The following is a 15,466-nucleotide window of genomic DNA, read 5'->3' as shown; positions in this document are numbered from 1 at the left end:
TTTTATTTTTTTTTAAAAGAACTGTAAACATGCTCAGTGAACTAGAATCCTCAAGCTTGACACGGCCCTTCTCCTGATCTGAACCAGATCTGTCAGAAATTCCAAATCCTACTGCATGTCCCGCTGCTCAGGCTTAGGGGGACCAGATTTTTTATACGTTCAAATCTGGGACACACCCGGGTTGGGATGGGTGGTATAAAGAAAACTGTGAAAAGAGCGTAACTGTAACTAATTTCCCATTCATAACTTACTTTTGTGGGTCAATCTTCATCTCAGGGACTTCTGACGATGCATTTTTTATTTCTTATGATCATTTTCAAGCTCAGTATTCTGTATTTTAGCTAAACAAATGACAATATATTCCATCTTTACTGTTGACAGGGATCAGATTGGTTAAAAATATAGACACATGGGACATTTCTTGTATAAAAATGAGACAAATCACTGGTTTTGTATAAATCTGTTGGGACAGGGGACACAGGCTCAAAACTGGGACTGTCCTAGGTCAATAGGGACGTCTGATCACCCCACATAGGCCAATTGTGTTATTGTCCCACACCTTATAGAAGTATGGATCAAATACAGAGAGAAAAAAAGGTACAATTTGTAAGTTTAACTGTTCTATTTTTATTTTTTACCCACAAGACAGAAGTAATGTGGATGGCATCTCGTGGTGTGTGTGTGAATACCACAGGGCTGGTTTGACCAGTCTAATTACAGATGGTAACTTTAAAGTCTCTCTGTCCTCATGATCAAGTGTAATGTAAACTGAACTCCAACCTCATTTACACCTCCTGAGCATCAGATATTTCTAGCAAGAATAGGGTGACCAGACATCCAAGCCTTGTGTCCCCTGTCCCAGCAGATTTATCTGAAACAACTGATTTGTCCCAGTTTTATACAAGAAATGTCCAAGGTGTCTGTATTTTTGACCAATCTCATCCCTGCCAACAGTAAAGAGAGACATAACTTCTCATATGGTGAGGTAAAATACAGAAAAGTAAAAATGATCACAACTCAAAGAAAATGTAACTAAACTCACATTAGTGCCGAGTGCAGAAAAAAAATGTTTATTCATAATTTTATTATTGCCAACCACCACAAACCAGGGATGTCCCAGTTTTTTATTTTAAAATCTGGTCCCCCTAAGCAAGAAGTAAGTCTACAGGGTCCCAGAAACCAACAAGGAACTTCAGAATCAACATTAGGATCAGTGTTTTGCAAATGTCTGTCATCTTCTGTCAAAATAATAAATCTCCCTTCTTCATTGTATTTCTTAGTGTAGGTCAGGGGTGTCAAACATACAGCCTGGGGGCCAGATCCGGCCCTCCAAGACCTTTAATCTGGCCCTCGGCTGATTTTCTACTAACATATTTTAATTTTATTTTCAATTAAAATCTTGTTAATTTTGTGCGGTGCTTAGCAGAGCAGCGTCTCCAAAGTCTCTGTACGTGGCCCCTCCCACCAGAGCAGCACAAATGAAGACTTGTCTCTTTCCAAACGCTCTTAAAGGACGATGGTTTTGACTGTTGACCGTGACACCCTCATCAGAAAAATGTCCAACATGAGAAAAGTGGAGCCGAGTGCAGGATTTTACAACAAAAATTGATTTATTCCTATTTACATACAAGTTCATGTTAAAACATTGTGTTGAAATTACATTTTTCTTAAAGTTTCAGGTTGTTCATAATATTATAATATTTTGTTAAAGAAAGAGTTCATCAATAAAAAAAAGATTTCTGTAATAGATTTGTGTTTCTCTGCACAAATATTTGAACTTATTGTTATTTTTGGATACGGCCCCTGGACCAAAATGAGTTTGACACTCCTGGTGAAGGTCCTGCAAAAGTCCAAAATAACTGAGAACTGACACATTTGGTGATGTGATGTTGACATTATTGTTACACAAAACATCAATATGACAAAACAGTATTGTGGTATTAGTTTATTGTACAAAGTAACATCCTGTTGAAATGAAAGAAAATCCTTCAGTGACCAGTGGACATGGATTTAGGCAGCAGTTTTTTTGACTCCCACCTGTTCAGGTGCACCGTGTGCTGGAGTCCCATAGTAGTCATGTTCTTGTCCCCAATGAGAAAGAACTGAGATTACAAAAAAAATACAATCTTCATAACAATGTTGTGTTTATTCTCATAAGTGATAAACTTGGGGCAAAACTGGGTTAAATGTGTTAGCTAGGCTCTATTTCATCAGTGAAAGAAATAAGTATAATTATTTTTATTATATAAATGTTATATTTTATTTAGTGCTCGCTATGTGATCAGCTTTTATGAGTGTGATTTTTATTAACACATACATTTTATTCTGAAATAAAGATAGTGTTTGTTCAAAATGTTATAGCTTTGTATTTGAATGTCTCTTCTGAAGCGTCCTCGCTCTGTCCTCTCACATCACTCAGAGTTAAAACTCTATGTCTGAGCGCAGCGTGCGGACCTGGTTGCTCATGTTGGTCAGCCTCTGCTTGAGCTTCCTCTGCGACGACTCGTAGTTGTCCACCATCTTCTTCAGCTTCAGTGTCATGATGTCCACGCTGGCCTCCATCTGGTTCACTTTGTCCTCCAGGTCTTTAGCGTCTGTGGCTGAGACTAGGGCCTCGTCAATCAGGTTATCCTTCATGAGAATGGCCCTCCCTTTATCCTCCAGAGCGTATTTAGCGTCCGGATACTCAATCAGAGCGTCCATGAGATCCTCCTTGGACAACGCAAACAAGTCGGAATACCCAACGCTTCGGATATTGGCGGTTCTCCTGTTTCCCGCCTTGCTCCCTTTGATTCCAAGGATGCTAATCTCTCCGAAGTACGCTCCATCGCTAAGTACGACGAATTGTGTAACACCGTCGTCCGCTACAACAGCTAGCTTCCCTTCTTTTATGATATACATTTCTCTTCCAATGTCTCCCTTTTTACAAATGTAGTCACCCGGGCTAAAAACTTGAGGTTGAAGTTTGAGAACCAACTCGACTAACAACCCCGCTTCACAATCTTGAAAAATCCGCACTTTTTTTAGCGTTTCGAGATGGACATTAATGGCGATTTCAGCCTTCAGCTTGTCTGGAAGATTTTTCAAGACTAGCTTTTCGTCGCATGTTTTTTCCTCGGTCCACAAGTAGTCGAACCACTTTACGACTCGATGCTCTAACTCTTTGGAAACTTTACGGAACTGCATGTACTGTTTTATAGCGTCGATTTTCGCTTGGAATTCCACACGCGCTGCGCTCATGTTGGAGATCATGGCACCAACGTTACCGACAATCGTAGCAAAAATGAGAACGCCGGTTAAAAAGTCACACACGACGAAGAAATATTCAATGTCACGAACTGGAGGAGGCGTTTCACCGATCGTGGTTAAGGTTAGTGTCGACCAATAGAAGCAATAGATGTACTGTCTAGCTAGGCGTCCGAATTCTGGGTTTTTGTTGGCGGTTGGATAAACCCAAGTGTCCGACCCGAACCCAAGCACTTTGGAGACGGCAAAATAGAGGCAAGCGTTCCAGTGGATAATGATGATGATGTAACCTACGAGGTTAGCGATTCGGAAGATGTTGGGGAAGTTGGTCCTGGTCTCGGTGCGGTCGAAGAACTCAAAGAGGCGTGAGAGGCGGAACAGTCGGTTGAACCTCCACTCGGGATTGTTCACTCCCAGGTAGAAGAAGACAATGTCCGTGGGGATGATGGAGATGACGTCCAGTTTGAACTGACGAGTCTTTGTGTACTTCTCCTTTAAGATCTTGGGGTCTTTCACGAGCAGGCCCTGCTCCAGAAAACCTGAGACACACAAGAAAGAGAGGAATGTATGTAAATGACAATGAGCCTTTCCCATGTTTTCAGTGTATCGTACTTTATCGTATTGCTCAGATCTGTTTAGATCAGAGGTCTCCAACCTGTAGCTCGGGAGCTACAGAAGCTCTCCACCCTCTTCTAAGTAGCTCACCAAAGGATTTCTGAATTCTATGCATTCTGGATAAGAAGTCAAATTTGATTAATTACCATCGTAAGTGTCTCATTTTGGTGCTAACTTGGTGTATCGACAATTGGATAATGGCTTATGTTTTATAAGCATCTAGCTGTTCTCCATTGAAGACTTGTCGTGGCTCTTATAGAGTCCCCTCCAAAAGTATTGGAGTCAATACAGCAAGTCAAATTCTCTTATTTTTGTTGTTCACTGAAGACATTTGGGTTTAAGATCAAAAGAAGAGTATGAGATAAGAGATAGAACATGCATTTCACCTCCTGAAGAAGAGACTGAAGAGAGAAACACCCCGAAACAAACAAGAACTGAAGGAAACTGCGATAAAAGCCTGGAACAGCACCACAAATGAACAGTGCAACGGTGATGTCGATGGGTCTCAGGCTTAAGGCAGTTATTGTAAATTAGGGTTTTGTCACCAAATATTACATTTTATTTACTTTAAGATTTTTTGTCCTATTACTTTTGCTCACCTAAAAATACTGTGGTCTAATGCAAACTGTGATATATACTATGTTGTTTAACACATCTAGATGTAAATACCGGGGAATTATAGCTGACATTCTGACCTCTTGTCTCATACTCTTCTTTTGATTGTAAACCCAAATGTCTTTAGTGAACAATAAAAATAAAGGAATTTGCTTTGCTGTTTCAATACTTTTGGAGGGGACTGTATTTACTCATTTTCCTTGTGACTGCAGAAATGAGTAGCTCTCTGGTATTTTTATTTTGTAAAAGAGACCCCTGGTTTATATGGATAGATACTTATATATCCTGAAGTAATAGATTTTTCTAGCTGTTGGAGGGTCCTGTGCAAGACTGTGTAAAAACACCAGATAAAGCGTGAGGTTTATTATTCTATCATGTATTTGCTGAAAAAGTACTCAATCATAATTTGTATATTACCAAAATAAAGTCAATTCTAAACACATAAGTATCCCATTTAATGCCTGTAACACTGAACAAACCCCTCTCCATCACAAACACTTCTGCTCACCCCCTGCACCAGCCTATAATACTCCCTACAACTGTACAACAACTCACCCTTATGTAACAGATAATACTCCCTACAACTGTACAACAACTCACCCTTATGGAACAGATAATACTCCCTACAACTGTACGACAACTCTCCCTTATGTAACAGATAATACTCCCTACAACCACTGTTGGGCAAGTTACTTTAAAAACGTAATGCGTTATTTATTACTTATTACTGTCATTTCAAAGTAATTCGTTACATTACAATATTACTGCATTTAAAATGTAAGGCATTACATTACTATTGCATTACTTTAAGTTACTCTCACCAAAATAACTGCGAAGATGCTGAACTTTTGCGCCGTATATGGACTGAACCAGGACTAAACCAGGTCTAAACCAGGTTTAAACCAGGACTAAACCAGAGCTGAACCAGGACTGAACCAGGACTATAACAGGACTAACCTCGGACTGATTCCAGGACTGAAGAGGAGAACTAAACCAGGACTGAACTAGGACTAAACCAGGACTAAACCAGACCTAAACCAGAACAAAACCAGGACTAAACCAGAACTGAACTAGGACTAAAACAGGACTCACTGTAGGGAAGGGCTCGAAGGTGACCGCAGGAGAAAGGAGCGGCTCTGCTCCGCACCTCACGGAGGTAAGAGCGACTGTCGCCCGATCGCGCTTTATGGTCACCGTGCTCCGCGGGCTCGCGGCCCTGATTTCAGCAACTATTTGCGGGTACCCGACCTGGTGTAAGACTCTGCTACAGCACGTAACTTCTACCTTCCTTCAGCCTGTCCACAAGTCCAACTTTTTGTGCGATGGTGAGCATCTTCCTCTGCCTTTTGGGTGCGAGCGCAGGAGCCTTTGTCAGTGCAGAACGTTTTGTCGACGTTGTGGGTTTTGTCGGAGAGAAAACTTGCAAACATACAGCACTTCGGACGACTGTAAACCAGGTCTAAACCAGAACTGACCCAGGTCTAAGCCAGGTCTAAACAGCGTAGAGTTCTGTGTCGGTCCTTTCCCCGCGGTTACCTGAAGGTCTACTCGGCCACGTCTCCGGTGTTTCCCCGCTGCTGATATAGCGGTGATTTTAGCGAATTTGTATGAAGAAAAACACACCACTTCGATCCAGGTTAAAAAAGCATTGTAACGCGCGTTACTCACATTTGTACCGAGTAAAATATTAAAATTTTTTCCCCTATAATGCCTTACATTACTGCGTTACAGCAAAAAGCAATGCATTACTGTAATTCGTTACTTTTATAACGCGTTACTCCCAACACTGCCTACAACTGTACAACAACTCACCCTTATGGAACAAATAACCCTGTGTCCTGTCAATCATCATGTCATTGTTGCTCTGTCTTCCTGTGACCTCTTATATAAAGCTAGATTTTATATTTTATTACTTATCTTTCAATTTAATTTTAACTTGTACATTTACATTTATATAATTATGTTTTATTTGACACGTGTCTCTTGCTTTTTTTGTTTTTGTTTTGCTACTTATTTAGAATTTATTATCATCATTTATATTTTTCTCTTTGTTATTATATTATATTGTGATGTGTGACTCCTGTGTCCAAATCATTTCTGTTAAAGTCTAATACTGTAGCAGGATTCAACCTTTGGATGCTCCCTAGTGGCTGGTGAGGTACTGTACATTTGCGCACTGCCTCTGCCAGGAAACACCGCTGGTATTTCTCAGATGATTAGTTACTCACCAGTCCTGAGTCTGACAAAAGTGTCGATGTAGTAGATCAGGTCTGAGATGTAGTCCAGCACCATCCACATGGTGGTGTTCTGGCGCTGGAGCTCATTAAAGCAAGCCCTAAAACCAAGACATCGTTATTCATATCAGTGACATTATGATTCATGTAGAAATGATAAATGTCTGACAAGACTTAAAATTTCAACATGTTTTTCGTGTAAGTTGCAATGAGAGCAAAGGATCATGGTTGTACTAATCCAGCACCCTCCGCAAAAAACATTGTATTTTAGACCTATGTACATGCGTTTGAAAGGAATAGATTGTAAATGTTTGCCATAGTATAATTATAATACTTTTTATATAGTAATTTACCTTAAAAACATGATTTCTTCCCTGTCTAAAATAACATCTCAGAGACATATTCAAATGACATGCTGTAATGTTCTGAGATATATGTTTTGTTATGCTAAAAATAAAGATACCAAAAATAATAATTCCATTGTGTTTGTGTGAAATCTGTGCTTCTGTAAAGAATGATATATTTGTTGTATCACTGGAGTTACCTCGCCACCAGCAGCATGAGGTTGTAGAAGACGGGGATGGCGATGGTGACGAGCCAGTAGTAGTACATGTCTGTGGCAGGGTCCATGATCCATACCTCCTTCCTAACAAGAGCAACATGAACAACATAAAGGTCATTTCACTGTGAGCAAAAAAGAAAAAATCCAGATCATAACAGTACTCACGGTTCCTCTTTCTTCTCATCCTTCTTCTTGTCATCTTTTTTATCATCCTTTTTATCATCCTTTTTCTCATCTTTTTTCTCGTCTTTCTTCTCATCTTTCTTCTCATCTTTCTTCTCATCTTTTTTCTCATCTTTCTTCTCATCTTTTTTCTCGTCTTTCTTTTCATCCTTTTTCTCATCTTTTTTGCTGGAAATATCAAACACATGCTGATTCTTTCCTGTACATGTAGTAACACAGATCAACAGCCAGAGGGAGCTCTAAACTGAATAGGCCAGCAGCAGTGAAGTTACACGTTTACACATGACACATTTACACACACTACAAATCAGGACAAGTCAATGTGTTAAATAATTTTGGGAAACTCAGATCTTACCCATCATTGTTGTTGGAGCAGTTTGTGTTTTGTGAGCCTAAAGGCCAAGGAGACACACTGAAACAAATCAAAAATAAAATAAAAGTTCACTTAATTCAGACACTCTTTTGATCAAGTAAAGGAAGATTGTTGCATTCGTAGTAATGTAATGTATGTTTTATCTTTATGAACCTTGATTACTAGCATCAGTTTATGTTTTTGGAGGTGGTTCTCTTGGATCAAACTACTATTACTAATCCTGTGAGCAACATGATTGGATAATGTGACCTGTAATTGTTGTTTTACTGTGTCCTATTACACAGGAAACACTAGGGGTGTGTAAAAATATCAAAATATCCATATTTCGTATAATTTAATGTGATGATATGGTATCGATATCTTGGGCTGCTGTATCGATATATATATATATATATATATATATATATATATATATATATATATATATATATATATATATATATGGTATATTTTACTAAATTATTTTGTTACAGTTTCGTTGTTTGTTCAGATGAAGAAAACTCGTTTATTTGACACATTTGACATTTTCACTGTTTTGATGATTAAAATGTTTGTTTTTTATATGAAATTTGCACAAGAAGTGGTTTAACAAAGACTTTTACTATCACAGACATGATTTAGACTTTATTTTTTGTTGAACCATATCAAATCAATTTGAAATATATTGTATTGAATAGAAAGTGCACTGTATTGAGATATGTATCGTACCGTGGCCTGTGTATCGAGGTAAGTCTTGTATTGTGGCGTATGCAATGAGATATGTATTGTATTGTGGCCTAAGTATTGAGGTATGTATCGTATGGGTAACTTCTTAATGACTCCCCATGGTCAGTAAACCATATCCACCCTGTACAATAAATGTGAACTGGACATTTGCATTGCTGCAACAGGACATTTATTTAAATCTATTTAAATACACATACACTGACTGGTTGTCCCTCGTCCCTGATGTCCCAGTTCTTTTGGTTGTTTTGTTGTGATTTGTTGATCTGCCCCTTTGCTGCTGCACTGATATCACTAGTTCTATATTCTAATGTTCACATAGTGGGTGTCATGTTTATGTCAGGCATGTCCAAACTATGGCCTGTGGGACAAATGCAGTCCCCAGAAAAAAAATTCTTGGCCCTCACCCTTGCGCCAGTTGAATTGACCCAAATTACCTTGCATCAATTAAAAATATACTTTTTACTGCAAGTTTTTTTTGAAAATCTACATTGATAAAGCTAATATTTGATATTTAGTATGTGGTTTTAAGGATCTTAGAATGAGACATCAGTTTTTATTCATTCTAACATGTTAAACCTGCACATATTTCAATTATTCACTGTATTGAGCACCAGTCTATGGTCTTCAATCAACCCTCTGCTTTGTCTGTGTTTAGAAGTGTGGCCTTGATGAAAAAAGTTTGGACACCCCTGGTTTACGTGGTGGGTGTCATAGGGGGGTGCTCTACACTATTATGCACTTTTAAAATACTATGCTGTCTCTATGATGCTCTTATGTAATTTCATTGTTATTTTATATGACAATGACAATAAAGAAACTGAACTTGAACTTGAACTAAACCAGTGATAGAAAAAATTGTGTGTCATTATTTCTTTGTATTATTGATGTAAAAATTAAAATGTACTGAATGTCTTAGTTAGTGAAAGTATTCTGTTTGAAGAATGCCCCACAGATAAGACGAGCTCAGATCCCGTGTGAACCGAGGTCAATCAGCTTGTACATGTACTGGCCTTTTGATCAAACCTTTAAACTCTCACTGAACTGCGCATTGTTTTGGACTTTATATTTTACTGAATGTTCGGCTGAATCTGCTAAAATTAAAATAGGCCTAATACTATTAAGTAAGATCACTGGGAATATCAACAAACTGTACTTCCTTTGGAAAGACACATTTCCCGTCCTGCCTGATGTGAGTGCGGTGTGTGAATGCGAGCTGGTGTGTGAATGAGTGCTGGTGTGTGAGTGACTGCGGCGTGTGAGTGAGTGCAGCGTGTGAGTGAGTGAGTGCGGCGTGTGAGTGACTCCGGCGTGTGAGTGAGTGCGGTGTGTGAGTGAGTTAGTGCAGCGTGTGAGTGAGTTAGTGCGGCGTGTGAGTGAGTGCGGTGTGTGAGTGAGTGCGGCGTGTGAGTGAGTGCGGCGTGTGAGTGAGTGCGGTGTGTGAATGAGTGCTGGTGTGTGAGTGCTGTGTGTGTGTGAGTGAGTGTGAGTGAGTGCGGTGTGTGTGAGTGAGTGCGGCGTGTGATGTGAATGTGGCGTTTGACTGAGTGTGGCATGTGTGTAAGTGCGGCATGTGAATGAGTGCGGCGTGTGAGTGAGTGCGGTGTGTGTGAGTGAGTGTGGCGTGTGTGTAAGTGCAGCGTGTGAATGAGTGCTGCTGTGTGAGTGAGTGCGGTGTGTGAGTGAGTGCGGTGTGTGAGTGAGTGCTGGTGGTGGTCAGACTCGCTTCTGTCAGTCTGTGCCAGGGCAGCTGTGGCTACATGGGCTGGAATCTTCATATGTCGATACACAGGCCCCAATACAATACATACCTCAATACATAGGCCACGATACGATACATATTTCAATACATAGGCCACGATACGTAATACATATTTCAATGCATAGGCCACGATACGATACATATCTCGATACATAGGCCACGATACGATACATATCTCGATACATAGGAAATGATACGATACATATGTTGATACACAGGCCACGATACGATACATACCTGGATACATAGGCCACGATACGATACATATCTTGATACAGTGCACTTTGTATATTCAATACAATATATTTGAAATCAATTCGATATGGTTCAGTAAAAATAGAATCATGTCTGTGATATTTAAAGTTTTTGTTAAACCACTTCTTCTGCAAAATTCATATGAAACACAAACATTTTAATAATCAAAACAGTGCAAATGTCAAATGTGTCGCATAAATGAGATTCCTTCCTCTGAACAAAGAACAAAACTGTAGATGGAACAAAATTATTCAGTAAAATATACCAAAAAATACTCTTGGCGATATATCGATACAGCAGCCCACAATATTGATATTGTATCATCACATTAAATAATAGGATATATTGATATTTTGATATTTTTGTACACCCCTTGTGGTTACAGTAGTAATGTACCACCAGAGTGAATGAATAATGTATGAAATTGTGAGGTGATACTGTTATTATTACCTCCGCCAAGGAGGTTATGTTTTTGCCGGCGTTTGTCTGTTTGTTTGTTTGTTTGTTTGTTTGTCTGTTAGCAACATAACTCAAAAAGTTATGGACCGATTTTCATGAAATTTTTTTGTTGAAAAGGAAGAACAGATTTCATTTTGGGGGTGATCCGGAAGAAATCCTGGATTCTGGATCACTTTGAAATTTTAGTTAACATTTTGGTAAATGGGGCCAAAAATTTTGTTTCTCAATATCTCGGTTAATTATTGACCAAACCCCATGAAATTTGACTCAGGGATGGATAATGGGATCCTCTTTCATATTCCAAAGGCTGATCCGGATCTGATCCAGAAGACTGATTTTATCGCAATTTATATAAAAAATGGGGGTAGTCCTTGGCGGAGGTCTGCGCTCTTTGAGTGCTTTTCTAGTTAGAATAGTTTTAGTTAGTATATAGCAAGAGTTATTGTAATGAAATATTCCATTCTGATCCTAACTCACCTGGCCCTGTTCCTCATGGTGAGTCCAGCGCTGGGACCTTGTGGATGTGAGGGGATCATGATGCTCCTGTGTTACTCTGTGAGGTGTATGCAGAAAACAACTGTCATTTCAAAGGTTTAAAAGCACAGAAACAGCAGGGAGAGCTTTAAATAAATACGAATTTCCCTTAAACTACAACAAAAAGTGCCACTGTGCAGGTAAAAGGTAAATACTGTGCACAACCCGATCAAACCTGACTAGACTTCATGGTGCCTACAGTGAAGAAACAGCAAATGACAAGAGTATGTAAAAGTAATCGAGTCATTCTAGCTGTGATTTATACACTACAGACAAATATTTCATCATAACTGTTAGAAGATTTCACACACTAAATGTTTCTACATAGATACATTGTAAATATGCCCAGTGGGTACAGTACTATGCCAATTCTTTTTTTACTTTCACACCACATGTCGTTGTAGTATGAAGTGAACTGACTCTTCAAATTCAAATCACCAAATATTCAGCCGTCCAAATAAAGCATTGTTTGAAATGGTCTGACTTTGTTCCAGATTAGCACGTCTCCCCTTTTAGCTCTGTTCACTCCAATCCCTCAGATTACAGCCGCTAAAATTACACAGCAGAGTCTCTTCAGGTTTCTCCTGTGTTTTCTTTTTCGTAACATAAAAAAACAACCACAACTATTCACAAGAACTGTTCACAAATCATAGCTACCTTTAAAAATGCAAAGAAAAAAAAATCAAATTGAAAAGTTTGGAAAATCCTTGGAGCAGATCATCTTCTTGAGTTGAAAATCCAACCGAAATTGACACTGGTTATTTTATTTCCCATACCGGTATACAGGTGGAGAAGTGTTATGTGTGAAGTACTGCGAGCGTGGAGCCTGGTGCGTGTTAATTGATTTGTTGTGGCTTCTTTCTGCTTAAATAGGCCCCGCCCCCCGGAGATAGAAAAGTACAAAAGCGCGGGGGGGGGGGGGGGGGGGGGGCGGGACTGAAGGATATCATACTAACATTACTAACACATAACTGATTACTTTTACTGTGTTTACTGTTTTGATTCGCCATGTTCAACCAAAATTGCTAAAAAAAAAATTGTGTTACCAATTGGTTAGAACATTAAAGTGCCTCAATATAATCTTAAATCTTTATGTAAAATGAAAAAAGGCGTTTGCAATTGTTTGTTTTTCTGTATTTGACATAATCAGAGTAATATCTAACTATATTTGTACATTTATTTCTATTGTATGACTATATTCTAGTTTTGATCCTTTCCTCTTAAAGTCAATCCTCTTATGTTTAAGCTTTGCACCTGCAGCCACGGTGGGAGCGCTGTCGGCCAATCACGTCGCAGCTCAGATCAGCTCAATGGCTTCTTTCATCCAGTCAATCTGTGCACCCAAGGGACCCATCAGCCCAGGAGAGGTGTGACTCCTGACGGTGCAGAGCGCTGTTGGAGAGGAGGAAGATCATTATGAACGGAGTGTTTGTTAAAATGAGTTTGGAGAGTGTGTGTTCGCTCTGGGACACTCAGGGCTGGGCTGTGTAAATGGGATTAGTGTCAATACTCTAATGCCTGTTCATTAGTGAGTGGACATGCTTTGACACATCACATACAAACTGATCAAGAGGCTCAACATCAAACCTGGACATGAAGCATTTGTTTTAATTATTGTATTGTTGTTGGTTTTCTTACTGTTGTTGGAGTAGATATGACGTCTTTGGATTTAGATCGATCTAGGACAGAAGTCACCAAACTTTTTTCTCTGGGGGCCACATTCTGGCTCCTGACTGTGTTGGGGGCTATGGTCAGGGTCAAATAACAGAACTGTATGACCCTGACAATGCATAGTATATTCTTTAAAAACCTCCACACTTTCTGTATATCAGACAAACTGAACGCTCCTCACACAGAACACAAAAATAATTTGTCCTTCACTGTTCTTTGAAAACTCAGCACTCTGTCAACTTTTCATACTCAACATGAGCCATTTTGCAGTGCTTAACTGTACTACAGTACTCTGTACTACAGTACTCTTTATTGCAGTACTCTGCACTACAGTGCACTTTACTACAGTACTCTGTATTGCAGTCTGAACTCCTGCCTCTCCATAAGATTCACACCTTAGTTCCTCCTTCAAGCAGCTTTCACTTCTGTGAGTAGATGAAAGTTCATACTGGTCTGTTTTTCCACAGATAACTCCAACCCGAAACATCTCCACTCCAACCCGAAACATCTCCACTCCAACCCGAAACATCTCCACTCCAACCCGAAACATCTCCACTCCAACCCGAAACATCTCCACTCCAACCCGAAACATCTCCACTCCAACCTGAATCATCTCCACTCCAACCTGAGACATCTCTGAGTGCTTTATCCTTGTACAGGATTTCCTGCAAAGTACACAACTGCCTCTTGTTAATCAGAACACACAACATTGCCTTAGAGGCTCTATTATAGCAGAAATATGATTTCAGTGTTTAAGCATTAAAACAGTGTTCAGCTCAATGTGTGACTTTATTAAAACAGTATTCAAACAAATATATGATTTCAGTGTTTTGGTATGTGTGTGTGGTGCATCTAAGAAGCTTTATTACTTGATATATTCTTCAATATAAATATAAATATTTCATATAAATATATATATATTTTTGAAAAAATATCCACAAAATACAAGATGCAGACATGTTATTATTTGTCATAAATTAATTTTAAAAAATTGGCCATGTCAACTTTTGAGGAAGGAGCGTGGAGGACCAGAGTCGGCCCGTGGGCCTTAGTTTCATGACCCCTGATCAATGGTAGTATAGTTAATTTAATTAATATGAAATTAAAAGTTCTACTTGTGATGGTTTGCTGTTTTCATTTTGGTTTTCTGAAGACATTGTTTTGTTTGTTTGGTTGTTTGGATATTAACACAGTGAAGAGGAAAAATGCCAAATGACAACAGATGGAAGAAGTTAACTAAATCTGGGAATAACTAACCTGAGTATTAATACAAAAGGCTGAAGAGTAGCACGTGCAACTGAAATGGCAAACAAATTAAATCTAAAAGTATATAAATCTGCCAAGCCATTACATTGTTGCACACACAGTCTGACATTTAACACTTGTAGTATACTGGTATATATATACACGAGTATGTATATGAAAAATGTATGTGTACAGTGTACATTTGTGCATAGTGTGAAGCATGAGTGTGTACATGTACATGTGTACATATGTTACATGCTTGTGTATGAGTGTCACCATATATATAGCTGAACACTGTGAAAAATAAACTGAAAATGTTAATTTAATTGGAAATCTTAAAAATAAAAAACAAAAAAGTAATTTGTCACTGTCTGTCTCCTTTCAAATAAAAAAGCAACCAAACGACAACCAAAATAAGTTGGATGTTGAATGCCCTCTTGAAACTTGAGTTTATGTCACTTCTCCACAGATCTGACCTGTAAATGGGCCTGGCAGTGTCACCTGCTTGTCTCCAGGGGTATACAGGGGAACATTCTCCATGGAGATGTCAATGTTTAACGTTTAATTTCTCTTGCTTGTGTGCTGCTCGTGTTTGTGCTGGTGTGCAGCTCGCAGCCCCTCGGGCTTGTGTCACTGTTGGATGTGGGTCAGGTGATGTGTTCTCCTGTGGAGGTAATTGGGAGGATGCTGTGGACTCAGCAGGTTGTGAGCGGTGTCCAAGGAGACGCTCTTGTGAACTGGAACTGGCTTTTAGTCATATGACCTTATTGACCCAAGGTATTTGGCAATGTGCTTTACTTTACACTTTTATGTCTGGATTAATGGTGAAGTTACTGGTGAATAGCAGTAAACTACACACACATACAACACAACAGAGTTACAGAGTTCATTGTTGCTCGGACTCAAGGACAGGACTGTGAGTTCCTGTGGCCCTCTGGGAACTCACCAAGATAACACTCTGCTCACCAGATCCTCCTTCATACACACAC

At 39.2% G+C, this 15,466-nt stretch overlaps 1 protein-coding gene across 2 annotated transcripts; it reads right to left on the bottom strand.

The window, feature by feature from the left end:
• Positions 1 to 1,997: 1,997 nt before the first annotated feature.
• On the bottom strand, positions 1,998 to 13,717 carry LOC110175633 (cyclic nucleotide-gated channel cone photoreceptor subunit alpha-like). Of its 2 annotated transcripts, XM_055164034.1 has the most exons (8): positions 13,628 to 13,717; positions 12,816 to 12,953; positions 11,505 to 11,580; positions 7,811 to 7,867; positions 7,438 to 7,623; positions 7,255 to 7,356; positions 6,705 to 6,811; positions 1,998 to 3,785 (listed from the first exon to the last, which is right to left on the bottom strand). In XM_055164034.1, exons 3-8 carry the CDS (start codon positions 11,561 to 11,563, stop codon positions 2,422 to 2,424), a joined length of 1,875 nt encoding a protein of 624 aa, XP_055020009.1. In that variant the 5' UTR covers positions 11,564 to 11,580; positions 12,816 to 12,953; positions 13,628 to 13,717; the 3' UTR covers positions 1,998 to 2,421. The 2 variants fall into 2 exon arrangements, with proteins under 2 accessions (XP_055020009.1, XP_020797498.2); XM_020941839.2 differs by lacking the exons at positions 12,816 to 12,953; positions 13,628 to 13,717 and adding an exon at positions 12,219 to 12,333.
• Between the last annotated feature and the right edge of the window lie 1,749 nt (positions 13,718 to 15,466).

The sequence above is a fragment of the Boleophthalmus pectinirostris genome, unplaced genomic scaffold (genome assembly GCF_026225935.1).
Source record: "Boleophthalmus pectinirostris isolate CB_2022bp ecotype Guang Dong unplaced genomic scaffold, ASM2622593v1 HiC_scaffold_11, whole genome shotgun sequence".
Classification (NCBI taxonomy): Eukaryota; Metazoa; Chordata; class Actinopteri; order Gobiiformes; family Gobiidae; genus Boleophthalmus; species Boleophthalmus pectinirostris.
The sequence above is the reverse complement of the archived record's forward strand: the minus strand, read 5'-3'. Positions and strand labels throughout refer to the sequence as shown.

What these genes read in the sequence shown, in the direction of transcription:
- LOC110175633 (XM_055164034.1), bottom strand. Translation starts at nt 11,563, where the DNA reads ATGATCCCCTCACATCCACAAGGTCCCAGCGCTGGACTCACCATGAGG. An exon ending in GATGAGAAGAAAGAGGAACC is followed by an intron (nt 7,357 to 7,437) that starts GTGAGTACTGTT and finishes TGCTCTTGTTAG; the next exon opens with GAAGGAGGTATGGATCATGG. An exon ending in CTCATGCTGCTGGTGGCGAG is followed by an intron (nt 6,812 to 7,254) that starts GTAACTCCAGTG and finishes TCTTGGTTTTAG; the next exon opens with GGCTTGCTTTAATGAGCTCC.